This window comes from Pelodiscus sinensis, chromosome 16 (genome assembly GCF_049634645.1).
Source record: "Pelodiscus sinensis isolate JC-2024 chromosome 16, ASM4963464v1, whole genome shotgun sequence".
Classification (NCBI taxonomy): domain Eukaryota; kingdom Metazoa; phylum Chordata; order Testudines; family Trionychidae; genus Pelodiscus; species Pelodiscus sinensis.
In genome coordinates, this window is record NC_134726.1 from 28050820 (window position 1) to 28069281 (window position 18462).

General features: G+C 42.3%; 1 protein-coding gene and 1 long non-coding RNA gene across 9 annotated transcripts in view; one reads left to right on the forward strand and one right to left on the reverse strand.

Annotated features, from left to right (window-relative positions):
- Positions 1-18462, reverse strand: part of MAD1L1 (mitotic arrest deficient 1 like 1) — a 743124-nt gene that overhangs the window by 275457 nt on the left and 449205 nt on the right. For all 8 annotated transcript variants that reach the window (XM_075899591.1, XM_075899593.1, XM_006112872.3 and 5 more), the window contains one exon: positions 14283-14373. In XM_075899591.1, coding sequence (XP_075755706.1) covers positions 14283-14373 — 91 coding nt within the window. The remainder of the gene's footprint in view (positions 1-14282; positions 14374-18462) is intronic.
- LOC142818620 (uncharacterized) lies at positions 343-7522 on the forward strand. The gene is made up of 2 exons (XR_012896176.1): positions 343-430; positions 7215-7522. It is a non-coding gene; the product is annotated as an uncharacterized LOC142818620 (long non-coding RNA).

Below are 18462 nucleotides of genomic sequence, written 5' to 3' on the forward strand. Positions count from 1 at the left end.
GCCTTCTCCCTCCCCCAACCCCAACCAAAATCAAATCAGAACTTTACAGAAGCAGCAGCACAGACAAAGAAAGGAAGGAATTGTGATATCTTTTGAATTATTTGATAAAAATACACAAAGTAATTGGGTCATCAAACAAAGGCTGAAATGACATCAAAGGAACTGGAAACTAAGAGCCAAGTTTGAAGAGAGCAGTAGCTTCCTCTGGACACGGTGTTTATTCATTGAAACCAAGACAAAAAAAATACAAAGCCTCAGCAAACAAAACCTTTCTAACTGTTACATTCCCTAAGGTTTCAAATGACATTCTTTTTTTGTGTATGTGACATCACAATGGAATTCAAAGAACCAGCAGCAGAACAAAAAATAAAGAATAACTGAAAAGTGATTCTTGCAATCAAATGACTATATAACCAGAAAAACCACAGAGGTAATCACTATTAACTTTTAAATTATTTTCTAAAACTTCACTTGTTCTTAGCTATGTTACAACTAAAATGAAAGACTCTTAAAACTGAAGCTTCTTTTCAAAATGCTTTTGCCTCTATATTTTGTTTACTCAAGCTTGGTTTTACCCTAAGGAGGTGATTGTGGAACATGATTACAGTTTTCTTCTGCCATAAGAGTCCTTTGCAGTGGATATTTATTAATATTATCACAGTCATTGTAATCACACCTGATGATTGTGTATTTAATGTATTTTACAAATCTAACCATACTTAATTCATAGCTTGCCTTAATGAACCACATTCTGTTCTTATCTGCTTATATTCTGGTTCTTCTCCCTGTACAAGAGCACTAGTGAAGGCAGCTTTCCATAGCCAGGCTTTCTGTTAGTGACAACTGTACCTGTGCACAGTAGACACTGGAATTAGCAAATATTGATCCTTGCTGTGTCTTTTTATATCCCTCATTTATGTTCTGTGATTAGGCATCAGAAAAAAAAGGGCAGTCTCAATTGCCCACCTCTGCAGGTCAGAGTTTTAAAGACAGCAGTGATTTTTTTTCTGTACCTTGGACCCCTGTTGATGTGCACGATGGCAGCAACTTCTTTGTGTGCAGTAGTACAATGATTTCTTCATGCGTATGCATGTAGGACCACCTCCTCCTCATGGGCACCAATGCAGTGATTTTCCATTTGTGCCTATACCCTATTCACAAGGACTAGTCCAACGAACTGTCTCTCTCCCATGCTTGGCTCTTGATATAGTGCATTAGACCAGGGGTGACCAACCCACGGCCCTTGAGCTGCATGCAGCTCTTTGCTCAAAGAAACGTGGCTCTTGCTAATTCAGAGCCGCTTGCCTGGACTGTTCATGGCCACTCTGGAGGGAGAAATGCATGGCTGCAGCTCTGGTGAGACCCAGGCATTGGGTTAGAGAGGGGGAGTGGTGCCTGGCTCTGATGGAGGGGTGGGTGGGTGCACTGGGTTGGAGCAAGGGCTAGAGATGTCTGGCTTTGGGGGGAGGGATGCGTGAACTGGGTTAGAGCAGAGAGGCTGGGGGCTTGTTCCTTGTCAAGTTCTCTGAAGATCTATGGACTGGCTGTAACTAGAGACTTTTTTATTGGTTTTTGTCCAAAATGTCCTGTAATGTTATTTTTATCGCTACATTTTGTGTACTATATGTATCTATCTATATAGACAGATATATAAACATAAAGTCATAAAGTGTGGCTCTTTGCACTCTATCCACAGCTATTTTAGCTCTTAGACTAACTGGTTGGCCACCCCTGCACTAGACACAGTGATTTGGCAATGCTCTTTGCTTTCTGCTCACGCGCACTAGTGCAGTGTGGTGACTTCTCCATGCCAGTGCTTTATGCTCAGGCAGGTGCACTTAGTGCAGTGACCTTTTCATGTCTGTGAGCTGCTTAGGGAACCAATGTTCACTCTTTCCCCTTCTGCTCATTAAAGAAGTTGTGGGATGTAGCATGACTGCTGATGTCTTCAGAGACACTAGAAGAATGTTAATAAATGTATTATGTATTTTGTTATGTGGTGTTAAATGTATTATGTGAATATTAATCAGTGCCTGCAGACATTTGAGAAAGGCACTATATGTAATAAGCAAAGCAGTGCTGGCGCTGGCAGTGCAAGTGGGAACTTCAGGGGTTTAATATTCAATGTCCATATTTCTAAAAAAAAGTCAGTGCATGTTAATACTTCACTGCACAAATGTGCATCTCTGCATGTTGTGTTAGTCCCTGACATTAACAAACATTAGCAAGTCTGTACTGTGCATGTCTCTGCTTTATTAGGCACCCATTTTGCACATCACATTCAGTAGCGCCAACATCAAGCCAAGAAAGTTTGTCTTTCAAATGGGAAATCCCTCTGGTCATTACCTCTGCTTACCTCTGAATTGTTTTGTGGGTTTACACAAAGCATGCAAGTGCCCATAGGAAAAATAATGTGAACATTTAGCCCTGGGGTCAACTTACCTAGAGAAGTAAGGATTCTCCATCACTTGAAGTTTAAGTCAAGACTGAATGTTTTCCAAAAGTTCACCCAGAAATTAGAGACTTGATGCAGAAATCATTTGGTGAAATTGTATGGCCTATGCTATGAAGGTCAGACTGGGAGGATTGTCTCAGTGATCCCTATGACTACTACTTGAACTCTTCTCTACCTCTCAAGACCTCCTGATCCCACAGGAAGTTTCCATTTCCCCTCAATTCTCAGAGCCCCAGTGCATTCAGATTTAACATGAACACACACCTGCAGAGCCTTAGCTAATTTAATATAACCCATTATTCCCAAAACCTTGCATCCGTAACAAGGTAACAAACACCCTTTTCTCTCCTTCCTCTGGCACTTGGGGAAAAAAGTTCTAGACCTTCCCATACAACACCCACTCTGTCCCTGGTTCATTTGTAGTAATCACTTTCAAAACACACAAATGACAAGTGAATTTGCTGGCAGTGCTCCTCCCACCTGGCTGTGGAATCCACTTCAGCATGACTCTAAATCATCATTGAAACAACGGGATCTTCAAGTGGAATAAGGCCTAGTACAGAATCAGTACCAACCCCATCTAAAACTGTTTGTGTGACACAAATGTATATGCATGTTAGTGTGGCCACAGGTTTTCCGTTGTGTGGATCATTTGGGAAGTAAAACAAGTTTTTAAAAAAAAAATCATGTTTAAAGACTTTTAAAAAACTGTGCATGCATCACACCTTTCCAAATTTGTCATATACAGCTGCCAATAAATCACAGATCACATTTCTATAGAAATCTTGAGTGGCACACAGCTTGCCAAGGGAGACTTCTAAACAGGGCTAAGGTAGCCTCAAATGTCTGAAAATACATTGTGAAGGAGATCATGCCTGAAAGTACAAATCTTCCAGCTAGGTGACTGCACAATAATATTTAATGGCAAATACTGTAAGTTTGATCAAAGAAATAACAACTGTATAAATCATATATGACTTAGTATTTTGAGAAACTTATTTTGTCCCACCAATAGAAGGCTGGACCCAGAGAATGGAATCAATAGGTACACTGACATCAGGGGAGCTAAGTTCATTTTCAATAGAGAACAAAGTGGTGTGATCATGTCATTCTCTTAAGAGATTTTTTTTGCCTATAATTGACATGTAAGAAATGTGACAAAACTCCAGGTAGAAGCTGGGGAGGGGAGCTAGAAATTTAGAGGAGTGGTTCTCGACCAGCACTACATGTAATCACGGGAGGGGACCGAGAGGTTTAGAGCAATGGTTCTTGTCCAGGGATACACGTAATCAGCTCCAACAACACAGCATCCAAAAAGCTATGTCTGGTTGAAAAGATGTGTGCAGTTTGTACAAATCCTCTTGTATCCAAGAAGCCCTTGCCAAAGAAGGGGTGCTGGGAGGAATGGGTAAGTGTGGGCACAGGGAAGGTTTCCACTGAGGTCAAGCTGTGCCATGGAGGCTCATGTGGACTGGAGTCATGTACAAAAGGGCAAAGGGGAGAGAGAAGTGGTTTGTTAAAGAGAAGGCATCAGGACAAACTAGGAAGGAATTGTCATCTGAAGAAGCCTGTAGTGGGGTGGAGTGGTTGCCCACTGACCCGGAGGAGGAGGAACCCCTCCGGCCACCATGTTGGGCTGAGCCTGACCCTGCCCAGACACCTGACAGGAAATCAGTGGGCAGGGCCAGGGCTAAAAAAGCCCAGCCTGCGGAGGAACCAGAGGGCTGCTCAGTGCTTCTGACCTGGGAGGCTAGGGCTGAGGCTTGGCCTGGGACTCCAACCACATCTGAGCCAGAGGCTGACTACCCGCTCCCTGTCTGGGAGGCTGAGGTTTGGCCCAGGCCTCCGACTATACCAACTGCTGCGGACCCAGAGGGCCAGCCTGACTCTGTGCCCCAGCCTGCACCCCAGAATTGGGAGAGACCACTGCAGCTGCCAAAGCCTGACGCTTGGCTCGAACCCCCAACTGAGCCTGACCTGGAGGACCACCCAGATGCCTGCCCCAGACTGCACCAGGAAACTGGCTGAGCCTCGTGGACCTGCAAGCAGCGGAGTCCTGGACCGGACCGCACCACCTGGACCCCAGTGGGACGAGATCACCCTGGACTTCTCGACTGAGCAGTTAGAAACCCAGGTACCGGCTGAGGAGGAGAAGGGAAGTGGCCCAGGGGATATGGGGGACTGTTAAAGGCCTCAAGGCCAGCACGTTGCGGGCTGGAGCCCCCACCGAGCCAGAAGCAGCCTGCACTTCCTGGGCCAGGGCACAGTGGAGTGGGCCGGCCTATGCCTCCCCCTCCCATACTGGGTGGCAGTCTCCCCGCTCACCTCCACGGCAGGCGATCAGCCTGCACCCCTCCTGAACAAGGAGACCCCAAAGCTGTGTTTGTTGCTGCCATGGCCTGAACCAGAGCCTGGCCTCCTTGTACAATTGACTCTGTGTGTTTGCCGCCATGCCCTGAGCTGGGCCTGGCATATCTACATAAGCAGACTGTGGTTGTGTGTTGCCTGCCCTGAACAAGGACCAGGGCACTTTGAACTATTGTCTGACAGTGTTCACTGCCCGGCTTGAACCAAGGCCCGGGCCTCCGAAGCTGCTACCTGTTTGTTTGTGGCCCCACCCTGAACCACGGCTGGCCGGGGTGCTTTGGACTATTTGGTGGCTGGGATCATTTTGCTGCCTCGCCTGAATCAAGGCCACGGTGCCAGACCACTGCCTGTTTTGGTTGACTGCTGGCCTCCCGCTTGCCCTGAAGGAAGGCCAGGTGTGGACTAGTGACTTGGGGTTTTTGCTTAAAGATCCAGTACAGTGGGCCATCCACTGACCCGGATGTGAAGGAACCCCTCTGGGAAGCCGAACTGGCTACAAAGCCCACGAAAGCTCATGATACTATTTATACATTTTTGTTAGTCTCTAAGGTGCTACAGGACCACTGTTGTTGGTTTTAGGCAGGAAATGACACTCATGCATGTTAGAAGACTTACAACAGTTGACGGTATCCTTTGAAGTTTTATAACAAAGTAAATAATTCAGCCATTTTTCAACATAATGAACAGATAGACTATTAAGTGACCTTAGGTTTGCCTGAGGCCCTTAATTCCCAACTAGTTAGTGCCTGGAGGGTGAAGACCTAACTATATAATGAGTCATTAATACTTAAAGGAAGAGAAACATCGCCCTGCTGCTTCTGTATCCTCCATAAAGTCACTAAGTTAGTGTGTGCTCTCCCACCAACAGTCAGATAGGGTGTGACTAGGCTAGGATGTAAAAGCATGTTAGTATGTATTAGCTACCGTGTGCAAATATAGATGTTTGAAAAATAATAAACTGCCTTGTCTGATTAAGATTGAACAAGTGCTGTGCTGGTCAAGTGAAAGTATAGGCTTCTTCCAGCTCAACCTGTGTTAAAATCTAAACTTTATTGTCTGCATCGGACTTTTATAATGCAGTCATTCGTATCTTTTAGTTAACACTACAAACTGAAAAGGTATTATCTACCTTAGGAAACTAACTCGAATAGCTATTTCAGAATAAGCTATTTGGAACAGCTCCCTGTGTGGACTGCTTTCCAGAATTCTGGAATATTTTGTTCACACAGGGAGCTATTCCATAATAGCTTTTCTGGTCAATTTCCACATGTAAACAAGGCTTATCTTCTAGAGGGATCCCTCCATTGTGTGTGATTCTAGTAAGTGGTGGTAATTTTGCTGAGGAGGGCTCTAATTAGTATGGGACCAGCCCCACAGAAATCACGGATTTCATCGCTCTTCCCTTGGTATTTTCCCCCAAAATGTTGTTTCATAATTTTTATTGATGGCTCTTTATAGTTTGTACCTTCCCTTACAATCTCCCCTCCATAATTAATTTGCATGCTCTATTGTCTTTAAGTATCTGTAAGAATATGATATATTTGTAGTTAATCAATTATGCTTTAATGAACTTGGTAGATAAATAAATCCAATTCTTACAACTAGGAGGCTGTCAAAGAATATCTAGTTCAAGAGTTATTTTGTTCAGAACCTATTGCCCTACTCTAAAGGCTCCCAGATAGCCAAAAAACTCTTGGGGTCTGCATTATACAACATGAAGTCTCAGACAGGGAGCTGGGAAGAACTGTGAGTGTCTAGGCAATGAGACTGTGCACCATCTGTTCTCTGTACTGAATGAGGCAAGAGTTTGATGGGTTTCTGTAGTAAAAAGAGTATGGTTTTGCCCACAATAGCTCATGATACTGTAAACATATTTTTGTTAGTCTCTAAGGTGCCACAGGACTACTCATTGTTTTTAAAATTGAAAAACAATGAATAGTCTTGTTTTTAAAGGGTTAGAGTAACATGGCTACCCCTCTGACTTTTGGTACATAATTATGTAATTGAAAACGATCATAATGAATATGTTGCACAGCAAACCTTAATTCCGCAATTTCATAGTCCTGGAATGCTTGACTTTGAAACTTTAATTTTCTTTTAATGTTTGTGTGTGTGATTAATGTATATAGACACACAAACACACTTTCTTCATTTATATATCTAGTTTATACTTTGCATTTGTTTACTACAAATGTTCTGTGTAATAATCTATTTACCATTATCATTTACTCTCCAAGTAAGAAAGAATAAATACATTAAAGTATTTATGCAGTATGATATGCCACTGATTCCTGTGTAAGACACAGTTTGGTAGCCTGGTTACAGGACTACACTTTTCAGAGCTTGAAAATGTATGAGTATAAAGACAGAACAATGTTCTTTATCTTTACAGATCCACTTCTCTGAACTGTAACTGGAGTTTTGTTTTTCTCACCAACCAGCTGTGAACTAATTACAAGAAGTTCTAACTAGTCAAGCGCCTTCTCTAAACATATGGATCCAATTAAGTCAAACTGCAGCTGATTTTAATCAATCTTCCTTGAAGCAGCCAAAGCTGAAGAATCTCTTCTCCTTCAACTCGAAGAGCTGAGGAGAGCAGGAAAAGCAGGAGAGTGGTATTTGCATAAGGAACACTTCACCATCGGCTCCATTGCCTGTAAACACAAGGCTCCTAGAAGTAATAAATGCTAATTGAGCACTCTTCAGAAGTCTTTCCTCCCATTTTATCCCAAAAAGCACTGATTTGATCAGTCTCTTTTGTTCCTGGCTTCAAGTTGTAGTTTCTCCCAGTGAACAGAGGGCAGATTTCCTGAAGCGTTCTGGACTGTTTAACAAACCAAGCCACTTCCTGAGAGGACAGCAACAGTCTGCCCACAATATGCAAGTCACGCTAGCAGATATGCTCTCCCATCCCAGCAGGGGCACTATAGCAGAAATGGATGCAGATGAATGAACACTTAAATGTGTGTGATCCCCAGCTTTCATATCAGCTGCTCTCCCCCTACCTTAGATGCAAAAGATTTTAGTTACACATGTCAGTGGAAAGGAGTGATGTCATCTTCCCACTGTCCAAATGTTTCTGTGGGTAATTTTTTTTTTAAATAATTTGGGGATTTTAATCAGCAGTAAGGATCTGAACATCGAGTAATATCTATGCTATTATCATTATACAAGTGAAACAAAATCAATGCAGCCCACATTTAGGTGTAAAGAGCCATGGGGATATTTGGAATGGAGGGGTGAGAAGGTTGATGGAGCCTCTAGATATAATTCAAGATGTACTCACACAAGCAGAGAATACAAAGAGACGTCAGATGCGATACATGTTACTGCAGATACTCATCAATATCTCAACTTTTTACTTGCTAATTCTGGCCCAGGGGGTATAAATCAGATAACTCCTAGTACAACAATAACTTTCAAAGCACATACCTGTCCTCTGGCCAACTTAGTTCACTGAATGGAAATATCAGAACCTGCAGCCAGTTCAGGGACCAGCAAAGGCAAAATGACCACACTTGGAGTATGTCTAGACTACAGGGTTTTTTTTTTTTTTTTTTTTTTAAGTGGCCTTTTTTTTTAAAAAAAACTTCCCCTTCATCTAGATTGCCACTGCGTTCTTTTGAAATTAAATCGAAAGAATACCATATTTTTTTTGACTGCGGTAAACCTTGTTTTACAAGGAATAATGTTTTTTTTTTGAAAGTGCACTTTTGAAAAAAGGCACTATTGAATGCAAACAGGGCTTCTTCGAAAGAGAGCATCCAGACTGACTGGGTGCTCTCTTTTCGAAAAAGCGAGCCGCTTTTTCGAAAGAAGCGGTTGCAGTCTAGAAGCTCTCTTTCAAATTAGGCTTGTGGTCTAGACGTAGCCTCAGACACAAAGGCATGTGAAAATGTGAGAGAATTTTTTCCTGAAGATAACTTTTTCATGTGTCACTATAATCAAAGCTCAGACATCAGTCAGTATATAAAGATTTGTGCACTTAGGTTTTTATGCTTAGTTTCACTCGCTTTCTATCACACCTCTCTCCCTAAGACATCAACAAATTTTATATATCCTCTTCTAAGTAACTTTTATTTATCGAAGTCCAATCATTTATTCTAACAATGGCTTATTTATTTATTTAAATGAAAGTGCTACAAATTAAGATTTGGCAGAGGTTTTTTCCCCTTAATCTATTCATTGTCTTCTACCTCTTTTACTTTTTTATTTTCTCTGATTTTTTGCTTTTCCCATTACTGAAGTTTCACAAGGGGATTTTTCCTTCAGTAAATTTGAAAAAGTTATTTCGTAACATTATCATTTGTTCTCCTTTCTTGCTTTTCTTTCTGACAAATATATTATTTTAACCCATCATCTCTCTGACTTCTGAGGTGGAAACAAATAATAAACTGACTTGGGCATGTTTCAGTGTCTTGATTTGAATGCAGAATTACCTTTTCCCCAACATGTTCTCCTTGTACTGTACTATCTGACTAAAGAGATTAATAGCTGGGTAACCCATATTTAATGGGATTCAGTAGCAGATAGCCCATCCACAGCAGGGCCTAGAGTCAACAGAAGTGTTTATATAGGAATCAGTTGTGGGCCTGGACCTGCTAGGGACTTGGCACTCAAGTAAGGAATAATGAATCTTTATTAGCAGGCAGAAGCACTGAAGAATTTTTATCCTGAGGGTGCTAAAAGCCTTTGAACAAAACTGTAAATCAAGAATATGGTTAAAGCAGTGCATTCAGTTGCTATTACTACTTCAAGGGGTGCCACTGCACCTCCAGCATCCTTCGCTCATGTTAGCAAGGCTGTTTTTTCCTTGTAAGCAGTTCTGACCATTTAACCACTCACTTGAGTGGATACTGATCAGTAATTCACATCTTTTTAGTGCTCACACTTGCACAGCTCCATCTTCATTTGGAGAAACCTCAGGTGCCCAAGGAGTTAATCTACAGTGTTCTCCTTTCCTTGTTGTTCACTTCCTAATTCAAAGGAACTCCAAGCTTATAAGAAATACACAGACAGTTACTGAACTTCTCCTTACCTCCCCACTAAGCCCAAGCCTTAGCCCTCTCAAACTAGAACTAAGAATGCTGTTAAACTTAGTCTGGGTCTGTCATGATTTATGAGGGTTACCCAGCAGCCTCGGGACTAAATGGTTAACTACACCTAGCCAGGTGGAGTGGCCAATAGGAATGTAGGTGGGACTTTCAAACTGGGACAAAGGAATTTGGTTTTTTCCCTCCTTTGTCTCTGTGAGTTCCTCTGCAGCTACAGAGTGGGACAAACATGTCTCTCTCTCTCCAAGAAACAATTCTTCACTTTCTGTAAGTAGGGTAAAGTTTACATAAATCCGTTTTATTGTTTTAAGGTTTGGGTATGGGATCTGATGTCTGGTACTGTTTAAAAGATGTTTTGGTTTTCTTTGTAACTAAGTTCTAGGCCCATGGAGTTTCTCCATGTGTATATTTTGTTACCTTTCCATCTAGTCATTATGCTTGCAGCAGGAATATTGTTGTGATAATAAAAGTTTTCTCTTTTCTTGTTATTAACCTGGCATTGGTTAATTGTGTGCCCTGATTTTTACTTTAGGGATGAGATTTCCCAAATGATCTTTCCCCTGAATCCTTATTAATATTTGGGTGGTGGCAGCAGAAGTTTTATTCCCAAAATCTAGGGTTTTAAGATTTTGGGGGGAAGTTTTATACCAAAGCCTGGTAGATAAGGCTTTGGGGTACACTTGCTGGCCCCCACTTCTGCATTTATCATGCCAGATGGGGGAGGAGCCATGACAGAGTCTCCTCATGTGAGTTCTCCACCTAGTCTATTGGTGGGGCTGGTTTCTCAATTCTTGAACCAACAAAGGAGATGACATCTTCCCCTCTCCATGCTTGCCTGTCATCTTCTTCCTCACATCTTTTCCTTTTCCCTACATCCCCAAATAGTTTTGTCCCTCTTCAGTCCCTTCACAGCCTTGAGTTGCACTACACCCTTATTAAACTCTGGGATTCTGAACACTGCTGCTGCTTTGTGCTATTGTGATATGTGCTACTCTAGTACATATGCTCTGTCTCTTTATCATTACATCATATTTATCATTACATCATATTCACAGCATTAAAAAAATCCAGCTACTGAAATAACCACACCCACCCACTTCTGTTTAATATAAGACAGTTAGCACAACTACATGGAAGGCTCGGAACCTTTCCTGCTGCAGACAGACTTTAAAAGGTTGGTGTTGTTAGCAACTCAAGGCTAGGCTACTGGCATTGCTAATACTGATTATAAACACTGTAAGTCTGAGAATCCCAAACAAAGCAGGGAATTACTGTGGGCAGGATGGTGATGCCCCAGTGCTGAGAGAGCTGGCAGTAACCCTGAGGCAGCGAGGACAGATTAAATATGATTTGAATGAGTTGTAACCTGCTTTGAAACCAAAGCTGCTCTTGTGTACGTCTAGAGACCGGGGCATCAGAACACCAAACCCAATGTTTTCATCTCCTTCTGATGACAGAAACCCAATTAAAGGAGAGCTGGGTGACAGGTTTCGTGCTAACCACGACTCGGCAGAGGCGCTCAGCAGCTCTCAGCTCCCTGCTTTATCAAAGCTGTCACTTCTCCCGTCTCCAGGAATTGGTAATAAAAAAGAGATTTGATTTGCCTCTAATAGGTGTCAAGATAAAATCAATGGTCTGTCTGAAATCTGGGTAATTTCAAACCTGCAGGTTTTCTACCATCATAAAGCAATTTACACAAAGGGGGGGGGGGGGAGAGAAAGAAAGAAAAATTAAAAGAATGAAATGTTACAAGGCTGGATTGTTCCGCACATCAGAGAGAACAGTAGGGAGCGATAACACTGCTCAGAGCAGGATGGCCTTTGATTAAAAACAAAATAGGCTTGGCTTCTTGTTCACTCCAGATTCTTTGAAACAGAAGATGCTTTAAATGCAACACCCCCTCAACCCTCCATCTGCACAGAGCAAGAGTGTTACAGAAATAAGAGTAGCCTGAGTGAATATTGCTGCCAGCCTCCTTCACCCTCCTTTGGGGAGTGGAAGGCTTCACAGCTGAATCCAGACTAAAAAAGCTGAAGCACCAGTCTAGGCAAGAAGATGGGAAAATCCTGTGGAGCTACGGAGAAAACAGCACTCTCACTTTTCTTTCACTCAGATTTCGTATTTCATACCTTCCTTCTCTTGGGGAGAGAGTGTCAAATGCTGCCAAGAGAACTTATTTCCAAACTGCATCATCATATTCCAGACTTGAATAGCTCCTATCATATAAGGCTGGAAGGTACTGAGCTTTGCTCAGTATCAATGGTAATAATGGTAGAAGCTGTAACAAATAGCACTGAGGCATTTTTATCATCCTGTCATCTGAGTGGAAACCAAAGTCTATAGACCATCTCTGTTACCTACCCGCCTTGTGCTCTTGGGGAGCGAGGGAGTGACACTCATGGAAAATCATTCCTCTCCCCCAGGCCTCTGCTAGAATCAAAGACAAAGTAATGAAAAGGCCAGGGAAGACACACTTAAACTGCTTCAGACAAGGGTGACAGAATTAAGGAAACACCCCAGCCTCATCTGCATGGAAGATAGCACAGAGACACATCTCCATTAGCATACAGAATGGAGACCAGCTTTTCCAAAGCAGGAACCGCACTGAACTATGGGATACCGAAAGCCGAGAAGCACTGTCTGATGGGAAATCTCTGCTCCTGATGCTAATGAACCCAGGCCTGCTCACACCCAAATTAGTGATTATCAGACCAATTCTAGTAATAGATTTTATTGACATCCAAAATACTGAAACTGCCTAGTTGCACTGTGAGCTCCTTCAAGGAACATCACCCATAACCAGGTGGGATCACTCTCTATTGTCTCGCCTCTGTTTACCCATAAACAAATCCAGTGTTCTCTTCAAACTACTGTCCTATCCCTATAAAAACTCCTACCTTTGCCCAAGAAAAACTGTTCTGATACCTGGATTTAAACTGCATCAGTTCCATTGTGACTTCTTCATCTCCTGTCTGATCATGCTGGGGGCTCTGCTCTGCTTGTCTCCTGCCCTCTGGACCCACAACTCCCATCACCATCTGGGAACCCTGATCAGTGCAAGTTCCACGGAGTGATGAGGTGTCTCTCTCTCTCTTCCTCCTCCCCCCTGCACTCCCGCATAGCCTCCTGACTCTGCCCTATGTAAACTGTTATATGTTTAGCTAGCCCTAACATTTGTAATCAGTTTTAATTTAGATTTACTATTGTAACTGTTGGATTTAATTTTGTATGTGTTTGGCTTCCTGTATATATATTTTCACTACCCAGAAATAAATCACTTTCATTGTTAAGTTGGTTGCTTCTCTCGCTTCCTTTCTCTTTCGCTCACTCTTCCTCAAGGGGTGTTATTTTGGCTTCCCCGTTTGCTCTGCAACTACGCTTCTTGTACCCAAGCTAAAGATCCCTGTAGTGCCCAAAATCCGGTGGGGTTTGCTCATCATGTGGTTTACCAGTGAATGATTGTGGTGTGAAAGTAGGGATAGATGGTGCTGAACCTGGGGGCTTATGAGGATGGCAGCTTAAAGTGCTGTTTAATACAGCCCACTGAGTCCAAAGGCACATGAGGGTGAAGTGTGGCATTGCTGTTAAACTCAGCCTGCTGAGTCCAGGGACATATGAGGGGTCAGCTTGGGAGTGCTGATTACCCAGTCCTCTCAGACGTGCTCTGTCAGTGGGTGTGAGTGTCCGTGTGTGTTGCTAAGGTGGGAAGAACCCCATCCTGACTAACCTAGTTCCTGCAGGAGACCTCCAGTGGGAGGGGGAATTGGCAGAGGGAGAATTCAGCTCCATATGAGAGCACAAGTAAGCATGAGCAGCACACTGATAGAATTGTTAACCTTCCCCCTAGTTCCATAAGAGTAACCCTAATAAATGAGTGATAGAGATGTAGCCGTGTTAGTCTGGGGTAGCTGAAGCAAAATGCAGGACAATGTAGCACTTTAAAGACTAACAAGATGGTTTATTAGATGATGAGCTTTCGTGGGCCAGGCCCACTTCCTCAGATCAAAAATAAATGAGCATACCCTAGAGTAGTGGGCAAATATGGTAACATCTCCCAGTACTACTACAGCTGCAACAGTGGTTTGTTATAGCTATGAAGTTTGCTAGAACAGACAAAAGTTGAGAGGCTTGTAACCCAAAGAGGTTCTACCTGAGGACACTGAAAAAAAGCATCTGTTCTTGCATGCCTGAACACACCACCAAAATCTCAATGTGACATTATCATACACAGATAAAGGTGTGGGGGATGGGTTTGGTTTAGGCTTCTTGTGGGATCCTTCCCCCAGACTGAAGAGAAAGGATCTGTGGATTGTCAAAGGAACTCTGGAAGTTTATCAGTATACCCATCCATCAAGGCAGACCTGTGCCAAGCTGTCCAGCCCTTCTGGCCCTGCCCCACCTCTTACCTGAAGAGTGAGCTTCTCCAGTTTCATTTCCAGAGATTTGTTCTCTTCTTCTAGATGCCCTCGCTCAGCCTCCAACTCCTCAATTTTTAACCTGTAAAGAGAGGGGAAAATACACCGATACTCTCAATGTCCCAAGCCAGCTTTTGTCCCAACACTGGAAAGAATAAATGAGGACTCAACAGAAATCACACACCACAATATTGCACGCTTAAGAATGCGCAGGAAAAAGACAACTCATCAAGAAATTCAATAGTTACAATTCCTACAGAAATTTTATTTTGGCCATGTCACATGTACAATTGTCTGTTCCTTTTTGTTTTTTGCTAAATGTTTAATTTTGGTGTGGATGGGGTGTTGTTTGTTCAGAGTGGGTGTGAGGTTTGCTTTTTTTAAGATAAAAAAGCAAATTAAACTACTTAATGTTCTACTCTTTGAAAACTCACACATCACTTAGGTAAAAACCAGTTGGTAAAAAGGGTGAAAGGCGTGCTCACCTTACATTACATATAAACCTCCAACATCCTGGGCACCTTTTGCCAAAAGATATTGCTATATGACAGCGTCTTCAGATGTAACTTAATATTTCTCCTCATACTATGTATGCATTTAAAAAAAAATTGCAAATCTTGTCCAGCAAAGCTGGTAGCTGTTAAACATCTTTACTACTCATAAGATGGCTTCACAATTACATATATTCAGTTGCTTTAATGTTTAAAGTGTTTGTAAAGGCACAGGATTGCTACACGAATGATGCATCTTGCGAGGTATTTCAGTCATTCAAGTATGCACCTGCTGGAATTGCACCTGCTGGAATGCACCTACTCCTCACTGCAAGTATGCACCTACTGGAATTACTCAAGCAGCTAAGTAGAGCACTTGATAATTTTAGAAAGACACACAAAGAATACACAAACAATGAGGAGTCCTGTTGCACATTAAAGGCTAACATATTTAGTTGGACATAAGCTGTCGTGGGCAAAGGCCCACTTTGTCAAATGCATTCCATGTTTGTCAGCTGCATTTCGTGCCTTCTAGTGAATCTGACGAAGTGGGTCTTTGCCCATGAAAGCTTATGCACAAATAAATTTGTTAGTCTTTAGGATGCCACAGGACTCCTCGTTGTTTTTGCAGATACAAACTAACACGGTTACCCCTATCTCACAATGCAAAGAGTGCATGTTATCCAAGGGTATGGAACAGGCACAAGGATGAAGAAGCTGGAAAAATTAAAAGTGAACTTAATGCTTTGGGATATGCCAGGGGAAGAGGGAATTATTTCTGTGAGGAAACAACATAGCAGCTACTGAAGGTCAGAATAAGAAACTCAAGACATTCAAAGTCTGTGACATCCCCATATTCTCTCCTTTACTGAGCTGGCACCCCTCCTCTACACCTGAGCAATGACCTCTCTCCTATACTGGCTGCTGTTCTCAGTGCTGGAAAGATTTTTAAAGACTCATTAGTACTCTTATCTATCTATAAATCACTCCTCAACTGTCCTGTTTGACACTGTAAACTGCCCTGGATCTCCTTGGGGGATATAAAGAACCATAGTTTGTTCTTGATGCAATAGTGTAGTCGATTGACTGACTGATAAGCAAAAGCTCATCGGTTAATGCTATAGACTACATGCATTTCTCTCCCCTCCCCTTCCCCACCAGCAAATTTTTTAGCAAGCTGGCCAGCAGCCCAGCTCAGTCCTGGCTTGCAACTGGTTCAGGACCTCCTCCTGCTGCGGCTCTGCATTTAAAGTGTATTAGGAGCCAGGTCGGCAGGCAGCCTGGCTCAGTTCCAGCTTGCGCCAAGTCCAGGAGCTCAGATACCCACACAGGGGCTGCTGTCACCTTATGCTGCTGCCTCTTTATCAGAGGCAGTAGCACAGAGCAACAGGAAGCCAGTCTGCAAGGGGAGCTGGGTTTTAAACTGACTCACCTCATGTACCAGCTCTTGCCTGGAACCCCATGCTGCTGCCTCTGATACAGAGGACTATAGAATAGTTGACTAACCAATACGAATTCATGAGGTTACTCGACTAGTCAATTAATTGATATTTAACATTGCTAGTCTGTGCTCCTTGATATTTCCTGAACAGGATTTCCCCCTGGCAAAGAGAGAAGGGTAATGGAGAATATAAGAACATAACATAAAAGCAGCAGAGCACTGCAGATGGCAGTTAAACTACCAGAAGAAGGTACTTGCTTGTGTCTGAGATTTTTCATGCAAGTACACGCAGGGCGCAGTTGATGTATTTGAATTCTCCAGTGGGTATAAGGGCAATATTAACCTACATACAGCCTTGTGCTCTATTTAGGTACCAAGAATATATATTTTATCCCCAATTCTCACATCTCAATTTGTGCACCAGAGTTACTCTTCCTCAGCAAGTAGGTTGTTCTGTAGGTGTTTACAAGTAAGGAGAACAATCCAGGATAGTTTCAGTTGAGGAATAGGAAAAAGTAAACTAGAAAAAACTTGGGGCTCAGTACAGTCTCCTGTTGATTTAACATTTGACCAAGACTGAATACAAATGCAGCTTTTCAGTGGGAAGAGGAAAGAAATGATATTTACTCACTAAAATACCGACACCATAAAATGCAGAGTTTTACTTGTGCAGGAACCACTGTTGAAATTCATTAGAGTATCTACCAGTGGATTGGTTACAAAGACACTTGAAAACATGCAATTGTTTACATTCTTGACAGGACTGATTGAATTGCTGCAAACTGTATATGAACCCCAGTATCTTGGTCTTATGTATGTGTCTCCAATTCCAGACAGTTGGAATCACTCTGGTGTTGGACATAATGCTCCAATTTAGGACAAAAACAACGAAGGAACCCTCCCCCCGCCCCATCTCCAACAAAGCCTTTCTACAAGGAAAGGCACATCATAAAGTTCACGAGAGATCTAGTCATGCAAATCTCATTGACCTGGGAAGTGTTTACCTGCTGTGGTGATGGATTCTACCATAAAATCTGAGGCAAGAAGGCCAACCATTGCTATTTTTAAGCAGCAAAAAATAAAGTATTTCTCCAACTCTCTCCTTCCAGAAAACTCTGAGTCCAGTAGAGCTAACTGATGCTCCTATTTTATTCCTTAGGTTCTTTATTTACAAGATTAAAATGTTGGCAGATATGGCGCAGGTGTGACTGGCAAAATAGTATTGTCACTGATGGGGGAATCTCTTACAATATAACCCATCTGAGAAGCGGGCCCTGCCATGTAGAAAAGCTACTGCTGAACTGGAAACTACTGAATGGGACAGAAAATGTGTGTGTGAAGAAGACACTATTAAGGGATCCCAATGGCAGTAAGACGGTGTTAGAAACAGAGCAGAGAGATTTCCAGCAAGTGTGACTAATAGGCATTGGCAAGGACATGAATTTCTTTTGAATGACTGTAACTCTACCCACTCACTAAATCCATAGACAACACTTAGGATTTACTGGAGTTTCTGTGTGACAGCAGAAAGAAAAAGTTCAGATTTGTTCCAGCTGAGAAGGTCCTTCAGCTGTTGTCTCAAGTCTTTACTACAGTTGTTTTTTAATGTATTATTTTTATTTATTTGGTATAAAACAATAGCCTTTGCAGATTTATCACCATCCAAGTAAAACGAGTTACTGCCTAAACACTGTTTGTTGCACCCTGTGGTCAACAAACTAAATAGATCGACCACCCTTTCCCATGATGAGATCTGCAGAATATGGCAAATATGATTTATGGGGAACAAGTGGTATGAGGAATGACAGCATTAATATTGGCTTTTATTGTCTCCTTAGACGTAATAAAGGTGGATAAGAATTTCACGTTTAGAGCCATAAAAGGTCTGAGGAAGAGCACTTTGTTCTCCAGAGGAGAAGGAGAAAAACTGATAAAGTCTTTCAAGCTCCTCACTGAAAATTTACTTTCCATACTAAAGAAAAATGAAACAAAAGATTTTTTAAAAGCCTTCACTCATTCACAGGATGTGAATACAGATTTAGGGGATTAATGTGGATTTCTTTGTCCTCTGTGACTACCCTGCATTTGTTTTCAGAAGTTAGCTTTTAACAGTGAAGTTTATTTGGAAATGCCTAGAGGCACACAGTCCTTTCCCCTTCTTCTCCCATGCTTCTGATGGGTTCTTTCAATTTTCCGGGCTCCTTCAGTAAAGCAGCTATCTGGTGTGGGTAGGTTTAGT